Source organism: Rattus norvegicus, chromosome 1, assembly GCF_021556685.1.
Source record: "Rattus norvegicus strain SHRSP/BbbUtx chromosome 1, alternate assembly SHRSP_T2T, whole genome shotgun sequence".
Lineage (NCBI taxonomy): Eukaryota > Metazoa > Chordata > Mammalia > Rodentia > Muridae > Rattus > Rattus norvegicus.
The window spans coordinates 134,940,900-134,960,709 of NC_141534.1; the positions used below are offsets into that span (position 1 = coordinate 134,940,900).

Consider the following 19,810-nt stretch of genomic DNA (forward strand, 5'->3'; position numbering starts at 1 on the left):
AGACAGGAGAAGTCTTGGGGAGACTAGGACAAGTTGGTTCCGTTGGGCAAGAGGAGGGCAGGCCATTAGGATTCTGTCTGGATAAGGAGAGATAAACCAGCCTTGCCAACTCTCTGCTTCTTGAGGTATAAACTTTCTACGCAAAAGTTGGGAATAAACTAGAGCAAATGCCAATAAATAGTATGTGTACACACAGACCAAAGACTGTCTCTTCCTAGTGCACTTCAGCTACAGAATGCTGGGCACACACTGATGTCAGATGCTTCTGATTCATGCATCTTCTTTTCTCCAAGATTCCTCATTTCGAGGTGGAGGTACTGGGTCTCCATTGTTTTCCATGGGAAAGAACTTCACTGAGGGTAAGCTCAGTGTACGTGTGGGCCACAATCCCAAGGAGGGCACAGGCAAGAAAATTCTGTGGTTGTTTGCACATCTATCCGGGGAAACAGATGTTCTAGCTCTCCTAGAGTCTGCTTGGGTATAATCAAAGGCTGACAGTTTATAGAACTAATGTCACTTGCTGGCTAATGTCCATAGATCCCATGCCACTAGCTGTCCAAGGCTGCCAAGGGCTTAATAGGTAGGCCTCTTGACTTCTATCACTATTCCTCACCTTGTGACTTCTCTGGTGTTATCAAGAGCAAGTCCAAGGTCATCAGAATTCCCCCCCCCCCACTTTGTATATAGACACTGTTTAAACTATCTTCCTATAAGAAGAGTATTGGGAGGGGGAGTCATTTTCGCTTGTTTCAGGGACAACAATTTATGAGCTGGTTGTTTTAAAATAAGGTTTCAGGTTCAGCAAGATTAATTTTCTGGAAAGCATGGTATGTATCTGATGCAGATCTCACAGGGGAACAGTTGCTGGTGTTCATATCAGCTCACAGTGGATAACTTAAGTTATCTTGTGGCATCAGGGCCAAGGTGTTTTGTTATATCAGATAAGATAAAGGTAAGTATTTGCTGCTGGAGTTTCCTAGTTTTCTGGACTTACATAAGAAGGTAAGAGATTTACCAGGAATTTTGCCTTTATCCTTTTCAAAGGAGGCTAAAGCTAGATTTTAGCTTATATCACATTCTTCCCATACACATGTGCATGCGCATGCACGCGTGCACACGTGCACACACACACACACACACACACACACACACACACTTCATCGACTTGGTTTATTTCAGAGGATAGAAAAAGATGCAATAAATTTTAAATTCCTAAGGAGTTTTTCTATAACAGTGGTCTTCTAGGAGCTGTCAAGAAGATCTATATTTTCCCTGAGAGCGCTCTCTCTCTCTCTCTCTCTCTCTCTCTCTCTCTCTTTCTCCTATATTTTTTCTCTTTGTCTTTCTTATTTCTATCTTTCTGTCTTTTTCTTGATTTTCTTTTTTTCTTTTTCTTCCTTTCATCTCTCCCTCCTTCCTTCCTCTTTTAAAGATTAACTAATATATTTTTTAACTTATGTGTATCTGTGTGCACGTACACGAATTTGTGTGTATCATGTGCGAGCAAGTGTCTGATGAGGGAGCATCTTTGAGCTACTTATAAACAGTTGTAAGCCACCTGGTGCAGGTGCTGGGGGCTGAACCCAGGTCCTCTGTATGGGCAGCCAGCTCTGTTAACCACTGAACCATCTCTTCAACCCCACCCTGAAGTTTCTGATATGTAGCTGTATTTGGTCCTTAGCCCCATCTAAGTCATGTGCTGGACTTTTATCAATCAGTGTTATGGCTTTGCTTTTCACTTCCTGTACTGCAGAAGTGTACCAAGATGTTCTGGAATATGCAAATTGCTTTATGGAACAAGTTTTTGTCTGTTATCTGTTTACTGTGCAACATGTATCAGGAACTGAAAATCAGGCTTATGCTTTGCGTCCTTCTCCCTGTGGGATGGATTGATAAGAATAACATATAGTCTCTGGCGTCTATTAACAATGCGATTGCTGGGGTTGGGGATTTAGCTCAGTGGTAGAGCGCTTGCCTAGCAAGTGCAAGGCCCTGGGTTCAGTCCCCAGCTCTGAAAAAAGAAAAAGAAAAAAAAAACAATGCGATTGCTAATGACTTTCCTTATCCTTATGTAGGGGTGAAACTTTTATTCATTATGCATGTGTATGCCTCATGTGCACAGATATGTGCTGCTTTGAAGCTCTTTATTTGTAGATGATAAACCTATATATGTCATTTACCCAAATCACTAAAGCATTTGAGGCAACTCCAGATATTTTTATTGAGAGCTAGAACAAATAGTGCTGATGTATTGATCAATTTACATACGAACAAATAGGTGGATTGTGGCACTTGATGAAGAAAAGCAAAATCCAAGAAAAGAAATCTTCATGTTCTGTAATATGAGTCTGAATCTATGAGGAACAAATGCTACTTAGGAGTTGGTATAATTGTCATTGTTTTGATATGGAACATTTTGTGTTTCTTATTCATTAAGTAAAGATATGATCCAGTAGTGTAGAGACATGATCATCATAGCATGTGGCAAATTGGTACAAAGAAAAGAACAAACTCTTAGTGAATGCTGTCTCAGTTCGCTGATTCAATATTTCCTCAATCTTTCTCACAAATACCCAGGCTTTTTCCTGTCTGGAGATAGAATGGGGAGAAGATGGTCGGAAATGGACTCTCTTCTGGGAAATTCCTGTGGAGCTATTCTTGCTTCTGTAAACAAACTTATAATCTTACCTGAAATAGACCCAGGCCTGGAGGTGATAAGCACAGGTGAAGGAAACAGCAAGAATGATGTCTGTGTGTGTGCACAGGTATCAATCTCTGTGCACATGTATCACCAGATGTCTCTGTGTACGTGCATGCCTATGTGTGCACCCATAGCAATGGCCGAGGCTGTTGCAGCGGTCTTTGCCTCTTCCCAGTGGCAGACAGACACTGCCTGTAGCAAGTTCTTTCCTGCCCTCAACACTTACATCTTTTACTTTGTTCATAACCAAAAGGCTCATTCGAATTTTAATGGCGAATTCTTTAGGAATTTGATATAAAATATTGCCTAGTGTATTTTCTTCTGGTCTGTTACATCCTTGGTATAATAGACATTCATCTATGTGCCACAGCTTGTGTTTTACCTACAGGTAAAATACTTGAGGCACTTTGACAAGTTGAAGATGTACCCCTAAAGCCTTGTATAGACCTGAACTGTATTATCTACCAGATAGAAAGTAGTTCTCAAGCCCCAACCTGAAATATTTATGAAAGTATCATGTGTACAAAACTGCTCCATTTTTTTATTTGCAAATTGCAAAGTTAACTAGGAGTCCAGTCTCTGCTTGCAGATTCCTCAGCTCAAATACAAACGTAGAGTGTGTTGATGCAGACAGCGGTGTTTGCGCATCTCAACTGGCTATGTGAAATGAAAAGCAAAAGACAAAGAAACAAACAACAAACCCAAGAAGGCACGGCCAGGATTAGCTCCTGCATCTGGCTTTCTCAAAATGGCAAAATGGGAGATGGAGATCAGCGGGGGTGGGGCTATGGGGAAACAAAAAGAAAGGGAGGTGTGACTGGAGACCGCCCCAGGAAGTTTCTCTGTGATGGTGGAGCAGTTGTGAATCTGGATCGTGGCAGTGATTACATGGACCTACATGTGTGGCAACACGCCAAAGAGCCACACACAAAATTACAGGCAGAAAAAAAAATGTATGCGAAAGCTTGCTGCTGTGTGTCAATGTTGTGGCTTGGTGACTGGCCTCATTGTGTAAGATAGGCACTGGGGAGCCTGGGTGGTGGGTTTAGAGGACTTGGGTCTACTGCTCTTGCAGTGAGGCTGTAATTATTTCGAAATACGGGGGTCTTAGATCTTGTGTTGAAGAAGGATCCCAACTACTAATTAAACATACTTAAGAGGCCATTTAGGCAGACTGCAGACTGGGCTCATTTCTGGAGGCGGGTCTTTTGGATACAAACCCCAAAGATTAGATTTACCGCAAGCCTAGCATCCAGGTCTGCAAACCTTAAACCATGCAAATGAAGCAATGACTGTTTCCATTGCTTCCTTAAAGGTATAGACTCAGGAAATTTCAGAGCAAGCAGAGACCTCCCGGAGAATGTGGGCCAAGGTCTAAGGTTCCCTGTGTCTGTGTTCTGGTTAACTCACTGGTAACTGGAGAGCTGTGTCCTCCTTTCCCAGTAGTGTCTGGCCTAGTTCAAAACTTCAAGCCACTGTACTCCAGTACAGGCTACAGAAAACGTAGTGGTAATCTTGTAAGTTTTTCCATATTTTATAGGATAAGGCAAGAATTTCAATTTGAGTGCATTAGTATATATTTGGATACAAAGATGCTGATGTGAGGGCATCTCCCAGATTAAAACCAAGTAGATACAAACCAACCAGGTCACCAACCTATCACCGGTTAGCTAATGTTAATTTTATCAGACCTAGGTTTGGGCAGGTTTCTTGAGATGATTTCCCACCACATCTTCCTTTTACCACCAGGACTACATTCACCTGTGCATTCACATAAAAAGGAGACCTAAGAATTAAATCTCCTGTCCTGGAATAAAAGCAGGCATGTTCTCTCCTTGACTCCCACACCTTACCCTTCCTTAGTCGTGCCTTCTTGGATTGCTAGCACCTGCGTGCCTTTGCACATCTGCCCCCATGTAGTGTACAGACCCAGTAGGCTCCAGTCAGGGCTTTTCGCTTGATCTCATGCATAAACAAATGACCTTAATGACAGGATGCTCTGTGTGGCTACTGATTTTCCTTAAGTCTAGGATGATTTAACTCAGTCTTTGAAGTCAACACAGGAACAAAAAATGAGCTACCCAGATCATTAGTATAACCATTTTATTAACAAAAAGGAACCCATGGGGTTCAAAGAAGAGTACAAAATACAATCTTTATTTTCCCCTTGGTTAAATTATTACATTTTTAATAAAAATTTTTAAAAAGCAAGTGAACTTACCAAAAACACAACCTTTGCCTACTGAGTTTCTTATTGTGCAAAACAAAGACACAGGAAGTAAAGTTCTGCCCCGGGGTGGGGAGGGAAGGATCTGCGTGCACCAAAAGATGCACACTTGGAATCTCAAGCTTTGTGCATCAGAAAGAAAATGCTAAGGGCACTTTTTGTTTTTCCCAAGCTAAGTGAGAGCAAGAGGGGACTAAACAGGCAAGTGTTAGCAGCTAAGTCTGATCTTCATCCGCAGTGTTTCTGATGCAGTCCTCTACATTCATGTTATCCTGGGTATAAGCTTCAGGCCAGACACAGGTATAAAGTTAGGTCTCTGGACTCTTCTCTTTAATGCCACTGTTAGCCATGCTTCTGTTTCATGGGGGGACTTCATGATTTCTCTAACCAAACTGACTGCCATGGCTGATCTACTCTGTCCACTTGGTACTGTTGCTTTCTTTCCCTTCATTTTGGTTTCATAGATGGACCATGACTTGACATAGCAAGTAAACTACAGGCCGGAAGCCAAAAGACAGCTCACCATCTTTTCCATGGCAAACATAAAAGCAGTTTATATGAAATTTGAACAATTGTAACTGTTACAGATACACAACAGAAAGAAATCTCTAAAAACCAAAATGAGAAATAAGGACTTGTGGTAATTCCCATACCACAATTATTGGCAATACCACTTGGCATTTTTGACGATGGCATACAGTGAAACACACGTACTGGACGCTAAGATGATCACAGAAGAGGTATGCTCAACAGGGAGTACACATTTACCAAACATTGGTACAAAATCCCTGAACAAATGACCCACTGACTTTGATATAAAATTCCACTCTAGAAGAATGTGTCTGAGGGGACATGGTGATTAAAAGGTAAGTCCATCACCACAATGGAAGCGGCACAGCATTCTGCCTGGGAAGCACCAGGGTTTCTAAATCGAACCCTTAGGATTTGGCTTGTCCAGATCTCGACTGTGAGAGTCTCCCTCCCACCTGGTGTCAGAAGTGTGCTCGGTTCGTGGGACCAACAGGCTGCAGGCAAAACAACTGAGCATGTGACTGTGAACAGAGGGAGGAGGCTGGTAACATGGCTGACCCTGCCAGCAGTAACACAGTCCTGTAGGTCTGAATATCCTGAGACTCAAAGACAACAAAATATTGCACCAAAACAATTTGCTTAAAAAAAAAACAAAAACAAAAACAAAAAAAAACAAATCACAGTATGAATGGAATTACTAACAAGCTGGAATACGAAAGCACAACACAAGAACTGCCGTCTGCCCACTGAGGTCTCTTCACAGGAACCAAGCTCAGGCGTGCTTCTGTCCTCTTTTGATCTGGGGTTTCTTAAGATCTTAGGTGTTTGTATTTTTGTCTCTGAGTTCATGGGCTTTTTCCTTGGTCTAGTTTTCTGGTCAAGTGACAGGCTCAGAGGAGTCTGCTAACTGCACAGAGCAGAAACCCCAGAGGTTGGTCAGGCCTGGACTTTTGAGAGCAGGTCTGACAAAGCCACTAGAGGTAGGATAAGAGAACACTCTGTTTGTATAGGTATCAAGTATCCCAACGATGTTGTGCCTACCCCTTCTTTTTCTAATAGTTCCTAAGTAAATAAGGAATGAGGAAAATCAAACGTCCACCCTGCAAGCAGTTCTTAAAAGTGTAAGAAGTTCAGCCCTTCACAATATACGCTTTCACAAACAATTCCTCTTTTCCGTTTGATACGGCAAACTTTTAAGGAATCCCATCTAGGCTTCCTACTATAGTAGAGCCAATTTCCAAGGTACATTTTAGCATCTTCACGAAAGACTGGAGCCACTGTCAGTTCCTTCAGGATCTCACATGACCACTGACTCCAGAAAGGATACTTTCAGGGACCCCGGATCCTTGCTGTGGTAACATGATACGAAATCATGAAGACCCCAATACCTAGGGTCCTCAATCGCACTGAAAGTAGACCTCTTGCTCATTCACACTCAATTCAAAGCTGTCTTGTTCCCCTAAATCATGTCTTCCAACCAAGTCCATAAGTTCACAACTGTGTGTGAACCCTGGTCGGAGCACACTCCAGTAACATCCCAATTCCTTAAGACTCCCTCTTCAACAGTCCGGGCATTCTTCCACATCTTCTCCTACCATCAGGACTTCCGGTTTTTCAATTCAAATTTTCATCCACTTTTAAGGGGGACAAGTGAGCCCACCCTAGAAACTGCAAAACCATCCCCCTGGTCACTAAAAGTTCTCATATCCTTTCACTTCTATCATCTTCGGCCTTGAAGATCATTGACATTCTGAAGTTAACTTTCTCTCTCATCCAGCAAGGGAGGCGAAAGGACCAATATTCTAAGTTGGTAACGACACAGTGAAGTCTGGAGTTTGTTCAGAGAATGAAGGACACAGGCTGGGTCTCTTGGGCATCACCAGGATGTGGATCAACCTACAGAGACAGAAGAGTGAGGTGATGGTCACAGCATCTTGGTTCTCCTACCTACTTCTAATCTCATGACAGCCATAAGCCTGAGTCAGTAACTGCCTGTCATTAAGCCCCCCACTGGCGACTGAGTTCTCTGTCTTCTACAGCAAAATAAAACATCTTCCAGGTAATCCACCATGCTGCATGCCACTGGTCACAAGCAAAACACCAGAAAATGTGGTAAGTGGTTGTGATAATCTACCAACACCGTAAGGACAAGTTTATACGTATACCCTACCAATTATGAGTCAGCAGCAGCACGTTAATGAATGGAGGGGGATGAGTGTCTGCAGACAGTATAATGAGTCTAATTTTCCTTACCTCTGAATAAAGAGGCGGAGGCTGAAACCGGAATTCTTGTATGCAGGCAAACATAGAGTAGCAGGCTTCCCCGTCACAGGCAGAAGGCTGAGGATAAGGAGGAATGTGTCGGGAGAATTCTTCTTCAGATACCACATCTGCATAATTTGGTGGTGCTGCAACAGAATTGGAGTTTGAGCTAAGACATCCATGTAAAAAGGCAAAAATTACTGCGTGTCTTCTGAACTCTTACAAAGGCAAGAGACTGAGCCAAAGTAGAGATATTATGATTGCCACATGAAAAGTTTTGGTTCCCTTAATACTCAGCTACTAATATTGATTATTCTATTTTCAATTACATTCTATTTTTTTGTGATCTACATGTTATAACCTAGGTAAACAAATACCTCTGAGATGTAGCTATAGAAAATATTCAACAAGTCTATACTTTTATTTTAACCATCTCATTGTTTTAATATTACAAATTAGCTTTAGGAGATGGCCATTTTAATCCTGTGTTTCTCACTGGCTTTGTGTCATAGCTAAAGGAAACATCCAGAGTTCCTTTCCCAGGACTTTTATATAATATTAGTAGTATAAAACAACAGAGTAGGTTTGATGCCCATCTTCACTGTCAACTTGACTGGATTTAGAATCACCTAGGAGACAGAACACAGGCCGTGACTGTGAGGGAACTTGCAGAGACTGAAGGAGGATGAACCATTTGATGTGGGCAGCACTGACGGGGCCTCCGCTCAGCTTAGAGAGGCACACCGGGCACCAGCACCATCTCCCTTTGCTCCCAGATTGTGGATGCATCGTGACCAGCAGCCTCACACTCCTGCAGTCATAGTTAAAACGTTCTGCACTGTCATACGATGCTGCGCCTTCAAACTCTAAGCCAAGCAAAGTCCTCTTCCTTGCCCTGTCCTCTTGTCAGGCATCTGGCCATAGCCATGTAGACAGTTATGTGGCAGGGGTGGGGGGAGCTGACACATGCACACCTACTCCTGGCATGTTCTGTTGTCAGCTAGTCTCTGTCTAAAACTTCACTGCCGACGGCTTGAATGTTTTACCTTCAGGCTGCTCCGGCAGGGCCAGTGCCAACCAGCACATGTCCATACTGAACTGGCTTGCCATACTGCTGTTTCTGCGGCCAAAGCCACTGTAGGGAATTGTACCAATAACCAAGGGCAGCTCCAGCATCAACTTTTTAGCACCAGGAATGTGAATGTATACCTGATATGTACAAAAGGAGAAGCATGTGTGAGGGAGAGGAAGGCACAGGCTCAGGGTAAACCTCACAGGAACTAAGCTAATTCAACCTTCTCATAGAAACAAATGTCGTTGTCTCCCGTCAAGCCTCCCTGAAGACAAATTTAAATTGTCCTGACTGAGCATAACTGAAGAACAGACAGAAATGAAGAGTTCACTAACTACAGGACAGGCTTGTGACAGGGAACTGAGGTCTTCGTGTGTCTCACTATAAGGTGGCACAACTTGTGACAATCCTGGAAAATTAGCCTATGCTCATGTAACAAACACTCCTCATATCACCTCAATTTCTTTAAGGTACTGCATTAAATTCCCCTAAGCAGAGGTAGGCTTTTAACGGTGAAGGCCAGTCTTCATGTACACCAGAACTGGTAGCAATGCTAACATTTTTCCAAGTATTGATGCAGTAACTAGAGATAGCATTTGCAACCCCGTGGCTTGCTGCTCTGTTCTATGTATGTTTAATGATTCAGGAAGCTTTGATTACAGCTAAGGAGTAGTCCACTCTGATAATGCAGCAATCCAGGATGGACGGAGTGACAGGTGGGATCTTCAGCATCTTCCCATTCCATGTGTCCGTACTCCCAGAACCAATGTGGTTTCCACGAACATTGGCAACCATGTGCCGGACTGTCTTTGTCTTTCCACTAGCCAAATATGTCTGGGTTTGGAATATGGCTGCCTTAGGAACAACCAGGCGAGATGAACAATTTTCTATTTCTGCATAGATAGGGATAGCTTCTCCTACAGAGAGAAAAGAGAGGAGAGGGATGGTTCAGAATCATTTCAAGGCATTGATACACACTGAAACAACCCAGTGCTACTGAAACTTCTGTGGGAAATCTTGAGTCAGGAACAGACAATCAGGACAGAAGCTGACATTCAATACCAATTGCATTGTTTACTCTTCCAATGTAAAAGACACTAATAATGCTATGTCAAAATATGTAAATAAGGAGTATGCAGAAATTGAGGCACATAAAGAATGGGGTGCAGAGCTAAACAAAGAATTCTTAGCTGAGGAACATCAAATGACTGAGAAGCACCTAAAGAAATGTTCAACATCCTTAGTCATCAGGGAAATGCAAATCCAAACAACCCTGAGATTTCACCTCACACCAGTCAGAATGACTAAGATAAAAAACTCAGGTGACAGCAGGTGCTGGTAAGATTGTGGAGAAAGAGGAAAACTCCTCCATTGTTGGTGGGATTGCAGACTGGTACGACCATTCTGGAAATTAGTCTGGAGGTTCCTCAGAAAATTGGACATTGAACTACCTGAGGACCCAGCTATACCACTTCTGGTCATATATCCAAAAGATGCTCCAACATCTAACAAGGACACATGCTCCCCTATGTTCATAGCAGCCTTATTTATAATAGCCAGAAGCTGGAAAGAACCCAGATACCCTTCAACAGAGGAATGGATACAGAAAATGTGGTACATCTACACAATGGAATACTACACAGCTATCAAAAACAATGACTTCATGAAATTCATAGGCAAATGAATGGAACTAGAAAATATCATCTGAGTGAGGTAACCCAGTCACAAAAGAATACACATGTTATATACTCACTGATAAATGGATATTATAAATGGATATTGGAATACCTAAGAAAAAATTCACAGGTAATATGAAGCCCAAGAAGAAGGAAGACCAAAATGTGGATGCTCCATTCCTTCTTAGAAGGGAGAACAAAATACTCTCAGGAGGAGATACAGGGACAAAGAGTAGAGCAGGGACTGAAGAAAAGGTCATCCAGAGACTGCCCCACCTGAGGATCCATCCCATATGCAGCAACCAAACCCAGTCACTATTGCTGATGCCAACAAGTGCTTACTGACAGGAGTCAGATATGGGTGTCTCCTGAGAAGCTCTGCCAGAGCCCTACTGATACAAATTAAGATGTTTGCAGCTAACCTTGAATTGAACAAGGGGACTCCAATGGAGGAGTTAGAGAAAAGACTGTAGGAGTTGAAGGGATTTGCAGCACCATAGGAAGAACAACAGTATCAACCAACCAGACCCAACAAGAGCTCCCAGGGACTAAACCACCAACCAATGAGTACACAGGGAGGGACCATGACTACAGCCACATGTGTAGCAGAGGGTGGCATTTCTGGGCATCAATAGGAGGAAAAGCTCTTGGTCCTGTGAAGGCTCGTTTCCCCAGTGTGGGTTAAGGACAGGGTGTTGAGGTTGGAGTGGGTGGGTGGGAGTGGGAGCATCCTCATAGAAGCAGGGGGAGGGGGGGAAAGGGGTAACATTTGAAATGTAAATACATAAAATATCCAAGAAAAATAAAATAAAAAAAAGAAGTGATGCAGTAGGAGGTGAAGTATAAACCTTACTAAGAACCTCACTAGAGCCCAAGGAATAAAAACCTGCCCATCAGTGAGTGAGGCCTTTGCTTTCTGAGGAATTCATAGGGTTAAGGCACAAACAACGAAGGGGCAGACAAGTTAGTTCACATAAACATCTATATTCTCTGAGACCTTTGTATCTTCTTTTGTAGTAGTAAAATAAAATTCCAGCATTTCCCCTCTCCCCTTAGTTTTATTCTGTGACCAAAGCCACAAGATTATAGAGTCAGAAAAACCAGAAATGTATTCATGCTCTTAAAATATGTACATATTAATTGCTTATATTTTCATGTACAATGTCTTCATAGGTTACAGAGCTTGCTGCTTACCATCATTTAGATCACCTAGCAAAATCAACAAGTCTGTTCTGTGGACTTCTTGTGTGCAGCTTACCATTACAGTAGCCCTTTCTCTCGATCTTGACGCTCAGTGACACGGGACCGGAAGTGAAAAGCCAGCAGCCAACCATTTTCTCCTGTGTCTTCAGCATAGGAGTCTTGAAAGTTACAAACAAGAGGACTTTCATTAAACCACTGCAGAAAACTTATATTCCTTTGAACTATAATCATAAAGAAACACCAATCTTTTTTATTCTCATGTGACACCAAGTGCTGAAAGCTTTTTGCTTCTCATGAAAACTAGGGTGAAGTATCAGTCAAACTTGTGTGACTTCATCTAACTTTATCATAAAATAACTGTGTTTCTAGGAAATGACACGACATCCTTTAGACAAGTGACCAAGGTCACATTCATACTGTCAATATTAAGAACTGCCACTGTATGCATGGTGGGCATGTCGTAGCACAGGCACAGTGAACATCCATGACAGGGCATGCAGAGGCAGAGGGAAAGGTCTAGAATCTTTTTCTATCACTTTCTCCTTTTCTTCTTTTTCCTGAGACATGGTCTCTCAATAAACCTGAAGCCTGCCTTTTAATCTAGGCTGGTGAGTGAGCCTGTCAGTGAGCCCTGGACCCCACCACTTTCATTCCCAAATTCTAGGGTTACAGGCACATGTGTCCACTCCCAGCTTCTGCTTGAGTCCTGGGAATCTGAACTCCAGTTTTCCTGCTTTCAGAGAAAGCACTCTTTCCCCCGCCCTTCTTATTAGTGTTTTAAAGCCAGGTAAAGATCTTTACAATTACAGTCAGAAGGTTACACTGCCTGGCTATACACCACGGGGCAAGGAAAACAGTCTTTTTGCTCATATATCAGACAGAACGCCCAAGTGTCCTGGGCTAGTCTGGGGGCTTTAAAGGCATCCTCATACCTGTGTCAGCAGGCCTGAGAATGTGGTGGGGCCCACTAGAGAATTCTATTCTTCAAAGTAAGAAAAAACACTCAGTTGTTCTGGTCACAAAACCTAGAGGTTTTTGTAAAATATTGTTGCTGGCCATCTTTTGTTGTTCATTTATTTTAGAAATTATACCGAGAAGGTCAAGTATCTGTTTTTGACAAAAAGCAAACCTCAATACATGATTTCCCATAAAAACCGTGGCAATTTTAGAAAGAGTTTTAAAATTCTACACAACTTTAAAAAGATATAAGCTTCTCATGACACTGCTTTTCCAAATGGGATTTAAGGAGCCATTCAAGGGGGCCTGTGCCAGGGGGCAGAGAGCTGTCTAAACTGTGCAAGCAGGTCTTTCATGTGTTATCACATCTATTCTACTTCTTGTGAAAATAAGAACACACTTTTAGCTGCTGGCTTTTCCCTTGTCTTTAAAAATACTAGTTAGAAAAAGAAACATCTAATGGTAGAAACATATCTTTGCCACATCAGTGTCGGGATGCTGGGAAGTTTAGATTATCTCAGCATTATCTATGAAGTAAAAAATAACACCATTCATTCATATTTAAATGAAGACCCATTTGGTCCTAGCAGCTTTCATGAACATAGAAGGTATAATTTTATATTATTTTGATAATATGGGTGCAGATAAAAGAATGTAGCTCATTAGTCCCCATCTTGCCTGTTCTGTTGTTCCTTATAGCCTGATCCTCCTTACCAGCCTACAGTATTCCTGATGATTATCAGAAGTTCAATGCCTTAATGTGGCCAAATCTGTCATAAGGAATGGTAAGTGAGAGGGCTGTGGCGGCAGCTGCACACACTTGCTTAATGTTAGAGAATGACATGCAGACTGGAAGGATACACAGCACAATGGCCTCGGCTTCAATAACAGGCTGAGTGTGATTAGTACTCTTTCCTAATTACTGCTCCTCAACCTGTTATTACTGCAGACTTTAGAATGCCACAGTCCTGCGAAGATGGCTGTGCTGGTAAAGTAACCCCTCTCTGCTTTGCATTATTGTTATTAAGGCTCATTAATGCATTTCAAGCCTGTGTAACTTTTTGGCAAAAGCAGCCCTGAGCAGCAGGGATATAATCAATAGCATTAATACACACAATTTGTAATTTGCCCAACCTAGAATCATATCTTTAGAGTGAACGCCTATGGGTTACATTGTGTTTCCTGAACCAGCAGACAGTGGCAGGGACTAAATACAGACATCGTTATTGAAAGGAGGGAGGGGCAGAGCTCACCAATAAGGGTGGTGTGTTGACATCCACGTGACTGACAACCTGGAGCTCTCTTCTTACACTCTGGTCTGGAACTTGGGGTCGTTCCAAAACAGCCCTCACACAGTACTGAATGCTGCCATACTTTCCAGTAAACGATGTTGCCAAAGGTCTGAAATCAACCAAGATACTGCTTTGTGAGCTCATTTCCAGCTACTCAGAGCCAGGGGAGTACACATTGAAACAAGAAGCAAGCACAGGGAAGGACCCACAGGATTGGCACACGCTTCAGTGTTGGGGAACACCGGGTGCTCAAATAATGGACATAAGGCAGGGGGAGAGAATGGAAAACACAGCATCACTCACTCGGACGGAAGTTGAAAGCGAAAGGGAAACTCGTGTTTTCCTGGTTGTAATAAAGTGACGCCTTCACCTGAAAGAGACCATACTGCATTTAACTAAGGCCAACAGTGAATCTAGAGCTCTCACAATCTAAGCCATTTTTTAAAAGGTGGCTTTCTTGGCAATACACTCTAAGTATATTACACAGACTGAGAGAATTAAATGTGAATATGTCTTTTACCAAGATAACACGCATGCACACACGCACGCACGCACGCGCACGCACACACACACACACACACACACCTTTTATCTACAAAATGACCAATTATACAATTACCATAAAGTATTATCTAGGACCAAGAGTTCGTGTGTTGTGTATGTTTATGAAATATATACATAATATAATATAATGTATATAAGATTATAATATATAAATATATAGTTCATGTACATAAACACAGATGTATTACATATTCATATACAGAGACATGTACACACATGATTGTTACTCTATCTATACTAACATGAAATATCAACATTAAATTGTACCTACAATAATTGACAAGTTACATTTCTTTGACTACAGTACAATATTCAGTCTATGTATTCTTTGGTCAGAGGTAGAAAACCTGGGAACAGAATTAGTTATAAACAAAACAGTCAAGGCAGCAGGGGCCAGCTCTTCAGCCCTGAGCTCTACTGAGATTGATGGGGTTCCTCAGGGGTGAAAGCAGGCATGGCCCCCTCTCCTGTTCTTTATAGCATCGTTCAACTGCATGCATGGGTTTGTTACTGGCCAAAGCCCAGGAATGGATGGTGTAAGACTAGAAGCCCCACCAGGACCTGTGATGAATCTCCACAGTCAACCTGTTTAACGTGGATCCAAAGTAGAGCCTATGGCTTCCACTCTGGTCAGCTGTTCCCTATGGCATGTACCAGACGTCCTCTGAAGCTCATAAAGGCTGCACTATGGGTGGGGATAGTCCCTTGAGAAAAGACGGCACGCAACTGGCCTGGGATTTGTCTTGCTATTTTATGTGGCCAAAACCATTACTAGGATGGGTTTCTTTAGAGACTAAGAATGCATCACTGACCCATGAGTCTCCTAAGTCTCTCTCTATTTTTCACTATGTCCTACATTAAGGGGAAACAGGGGATGCGGGTCTACCTTGTAAAGAAAGACATCACAGGTGGGGGGCCTGAAGGCAAGGTGAACAATCAGAAGGACACAGGGTCAGATCAAGTGATGTGATACAGTGTGTGTCCCAGAGCCTCCCAATGTACAGGAGTAGCCGCGCAAGCTACGCCTCAGGAGGGTCTCAGGCGTGGTAGAGGACTGGAATCGAGGGACACTTCTCTACCTCCTCACTTCCAAGGGGCTCACTAGACCAACAGAGCTGGGATGGAGCCTGACCTGTGATCACCATGTTATACATGACACAGTGCATACAGAAGTTTAGCAATGTGGATTTACTGGACTTAAAGGGCAAGCTTGGGGGATGATAAGGATGAGCACTTAGGTCCTCAGAAGACCAGCTAGGGGGAAGGCAATTCCATATCTGCACTCAAGTGAACACTACAGACCTAAAGTCCAGAGACTGCTCTGTGAATAGTGGTGGGCCTGGGGTCTGAGGACCAGAGTATAGTAGAGTTAGGTGAAGGGAACAGGCATGTAGAGAACAGAGTTGCCCAGCATACTCAACAGTGATAAGAGAGACAAAGATCCCCTCAGGAAGCAAGTCAACACAGAAATTACAGTACTTCTAAGGAGAAAAAATCATTTTGAGGAAATGGACAAGCACTATAATAGCAGGAAAAATGGTTCTTCTTTCTTTCTGTCTTTCTTTCTTTCTTCCTTCCTTGTATAGAATAGTGTTTATTCACGGTATGGGGAAGGGAGTCAACAGCAGTAGAGGCAGAGAAAGGCAGAGAGAGACAGAGAGAGAGAAAGAGAGAGGAAGAGGAGGAGAGGAGAAGAGGTGAAGAGAGGAGAAGAGGTGAAGAGGAGAGGAGGAGAACAGAGGAGAAGAGGAGAAGAGGGGAGAAGAAGAGAAGAGGAGAGGAGAGGAGGAGAGGAGAGGAGAAGAGGAGAAGAGGAGAAGAGAGGAGGAGAAGAGAGGAGAAGAGGAGAGGAGAAGAGGAGAGGAGAACAGAGGAGAAGAGAAGAAGTAGAGATATAGAGAAGTAGAGGCCGGCCATAAGTACATGGAGAGAGATGGGGGAAGGGAATGGGGAGAGAGGGGGAAAGGCAAGGCAAGAACAAGAGAGCAAGAGAGCTTCTTTGTCTTTTTAATTTTTATGTTTAATTAAAAATGTCCAGAAGATGTGCAATGTGGCCATTTCTGCTTGTTTTGTGGCTCGATGCTTCCACCTGTCCACCGAGGACTACAATGTCATAGGAAACTGCTTCATCGACTGAAGCACTTCCAACCAGAGCTCTTAATGAAAGTTTTTCATGAGCCCTGGGATCTAGACATGTTGCAGTGGGGAGGAGAGGGGTTGGTGTAAAGGTCTCACTCTGCTGGATGGTTATGAACTGAAGCCAATTCTCCGCTTTGGTCCCTGGGTCTTTCTTATACTCTTGGTTGTGAGCTTAGCCTTTAATGGCTAAGCCATCACTTCAGCCCATGTCTCTGTTTGTTTTTGCTTAATCACCATCTTTTCAAAAGGATTTGAGGTGGTTCGGCCACCTCAATAAGAATAATAATTTTAAAGAATATTCTGAGAAAAAACTTTAAAAATAGATCTGACTGTTTAAAATAGATCTGGGGGAGGGGGTCTACAGTTTAAAAAAATCACCCCAGGTCATTGAATGATAACTAGTTTATGGAGTTAATGACCATGAGAATCTATGTCAAGTTGCTAAGTTCTTCCAAGTTGTAAGTATGTGGGAGAATGTTCCCCCTACCCCTTAAATAAAAGCTGACTTTAGGCAGACTATAACCATTGCTAACACATTCTAAGAAAACCGGCAGCTGTCTAGATGTAGCTGTTTCATTAGAACAAAGCAACAAGATCTTACTAGTGAGTCAAAACCTATTTGTTAGCCCAGATGTTACCAAAGCAATGTTCAGCTCTCATCCTAGGTCCCATACTTCTATTTCCTCCTTAGTTACTGACTCAGGGTCTGAATCTTAGACAAAAAAACCTGTTTACTTCTCTCTTCCATGGCCTTCCCTCCAGTCAGCCATCTTTAACATCCTTGTTGGGTAATAATGTCTGGGAGAAAAGACTCCTGAAATCCACAGAGAGGAAAGGACATTAAAGCAGGTAAGAGCTCTCACCTGCCACACCCTATTGTCCAAAAGGGCCCATATTTGAGGACTTAACTGGACATTGTACTTCTCCCCAGGAGGATAAGATACTATAGGTAGTAAGCCTAAGGCATTTGATAGGTCCAAGATGATGAGGCAGACAGGTAAAGGTTTGCAATAGTTTCACTGAGAGAAGACTGACTCACTGTTACTAGCATTTTCATGATGAAATACATTAACCCAACATACATATGCATGGACATTTCTGGAAAAGTCAGAAATGCCCAGATGGTAGGCACGTCTCTGTAGACCTTTCTGAATGGGGAGAGGTAAGAGGAAGAGGAGGTACAGGGATGGATGGTTCTTAATGAGATTCAGGTTCCCCAGTGAGGAAACACTTTCTCGAACTATCCAAGTACCACTTCCCTCTTCCCAAGATCTAGTTTTCTGCAAATCATCATGAATCCAGGATTGTCTAGGGCCAGGGCAGGCAGGAGCAGCAGGCCATCAAACTCTGGGCACCACATAATGGAACGTCACCAGTTTCCACCTTCCATGCCTCCAGGTCAGGAAAGACCTAGAACCCAGACAGTCTGATGGCAGGTTTCCATGACAACGATGCCCTAATAGGTTACTAGAAGATCCCAGTAAGCCAAGTTCAAAGGCACACCAACACAAAAGGGTCTGGCTTCTTCCTAGAAACCAGGCTTGACCTCCTGCGCTTCACCCGTGACCGTGACAGCAGATGACTCCCCTTCCAGAAGCTTCCCTCAGTGCCACCCACCACCCAGAGGCGCGCCTCCTCCCGCCCTCTCCCTGGGGATCCCCAGGCTCACCAGCTGGGGCCTCGAGCAGACTCAAGCGCAGGTTCAAGTACTCCACCTCTGAGGAGGCTGCTGGAGAGGCGCCACCAATACAGACCCTGGCCCCAGCGCTCGGGCCCCAGGCAGAGGTGGCACGGCCCTGGGCCTCCAGGCGCAGCCCGCGCAGGGTCACCGGCTCTGCCGCCTCCAGCAGCACGTGCCCGGCCACTGTCTCGCCGCTTGAGTAGCAGCCCTTGCTCTCATCTTCGAACACTAACCCCAGGCTCTTGACACGGCCCCGGGGACCATCGGCTCCCGCTTCGCCTCCCATCCCGCCAGGCGATGGGGCTCTGTCACCAAGACCCGCAGTGGCCCCAGGTCGGGGTAGCGGGCTCCGCGACGCTGCTGTCACGGGCGCCGGCCGCACGCCCAGGGCCACTACGGCCAAAGCGCCCAGCCGGGTGAAACACCCACACCGGGGCCCTGTCTCTTTAACACACCCCACTGGGACTGGAAAGGGGCTGACACGGCCCGCCCACAGAGCTTGTCCATTGGCCAGTCGCGAAACCTGCTTCTTTCCCATTGGCTGTACGTGACCACTTAGTCATTTCATTGGCGCCCCCACACCGGGCTGAGCAGGACGGCGGTGCGTGATCAGGAGAGCTTCACCAATCGGGAGACACCAGAGTGCACGTGCACAGGCCGTTTATTGGTGGGAGCAAGGCACAGTCCTGGGACACAGACCAATAGTGAGGCAGTGCGCCCATGTGGACAGAGGATGGGAAACAATATCTGTCAGGGAGGGGGCGGTACCGGCTCACCCGCGCACTGGTGCACTGGTGTCAGCCGTTGCTATGGTTATAGTGGGGGCGGGCTTTCTAGCTCTGAGAGGCTCGAGTACAAGTGTCTTGAGTTTGTACTAGAACGTGAACTTGTGTCTGCAGAAGGCCCGATTTAAGATTACTTCTGCAGCATGCCTAGCGAAAGGTTTCCTGGAAAGTGGAGTTTAGCAGTCTCACTTTATGCTGGCTTTCATGATTCTGAGCCTCACTTCTCTGAGTCTCAGAATTCCTGTACTAGGTGAGAATCAATGTCTAGGAAAGAATGCTGTGATTCTAAGCGTCTTTGTCCGGAGATGTTCTGTTTCTGGCTGCTGAAGTCCCTCCAGACTCAGTCTCTGACTCTTCTGACTCTAAATAAGGTCGTGGTTTTAAAACATCACCCGCCACTTACTGGTGCTGGTGTAAACAGACGGACTCCATTATTGACTGGATGACACTGCATTTGGTCGTTACTCATTATATACATGCATAAATTGTAAAGTGTGCAAATAATATGTCTGGAAAAAAAGATCGATACCTGACACACAAGTGCCCCACCCAAAAGGATTTCGTAACCTCGGAATCCTAGTCCTTGAGCATGCCCAGCTGCCTCGCTGACTTGTTCTCCAAACCCACAGCTCTTCTGCTGGTCCCCTTTTAAATCACGCTGTTCTAGATTTCCTTTGGTATCTAGAATATTTAGGTAGATGTAATTATTTGGCCATCAAT

At 43.9% G+C, this 19,810-nt stretch overlaps 1 protein-coding gene across 2 annotated transcripts; it reads right to left on the minus strand.

Annotated features, from left to right (window-relative positions):
• Positions 1 to 4,789: 4,789 nt before the first annotated feature.
• On the minus strand, positions 4,790 to 18,779 carry Arrdc4 (arrestin domain containing 4). Of its 2 annotated transcripts, NM_001393761.1 has the most exons (8): positions 18,294 to 18,779; positions 14,225 to 14,291; positions 13,883 to 14,030; positions 11,728 to 11,830; positions 9,454 to 9,710; positions 8,768 to 8,930; positions 7,713 to 7,867; positions 4,791 to 7,355 (listed from the first exon to the last, which is right to left on the minus strand). In NM_001393761.1, exons 1-8 carry the CDS (start codon positions 18,589 to 18,591, stop codon positions 7,299 to 7,301), a joined length of 1,248 nt encoding a protein of 415 aa, NP_001380690.1. In that variant the 5' UTR covers positions 18,592 to 18,779; the 3' UTR covers positions 4,791 to 7,298. The 2 variants fall into 2 exon arrangements, with proteins under 2 accessions (XP_087511501.1, NP_001380690.1); XM_087655375.1 differs by lacking the exon at positions 8,768 to 8,930 and having other exon boundaries at positions 4,790 to 7,355; positions 18,294 to 18,750.
• Positions 18,780 to 19,810: the final 1,031 nt, after the last annotated feature.

Excerpts from the sequence above, each read along its gene's own strand:
- Arrdc4 (NM_001393761.1), bottom strand. The coding sequence starts at position 18,591 with ATGGGAGGCGAAGCGGGAGCCGATGGTCCCCGGGGCCGTGTCAAGAGC. Across the intron at positions 14,031-14,224 it reads CGCTTTCAACTTCCGTCCGA|ACCTTTGGCAACATCGTTTA; the intron begins GTGAGTGATGCT and ends GGTTGATTTCAG. Across the intron at positions 7,868-8,767 it reads CCTGCCGGAGCAGCCTGAAG|CACCACCAAATTATGCAGAT; the intron begins GTAAAACATTCA and ends ATTCTGTTGCAG.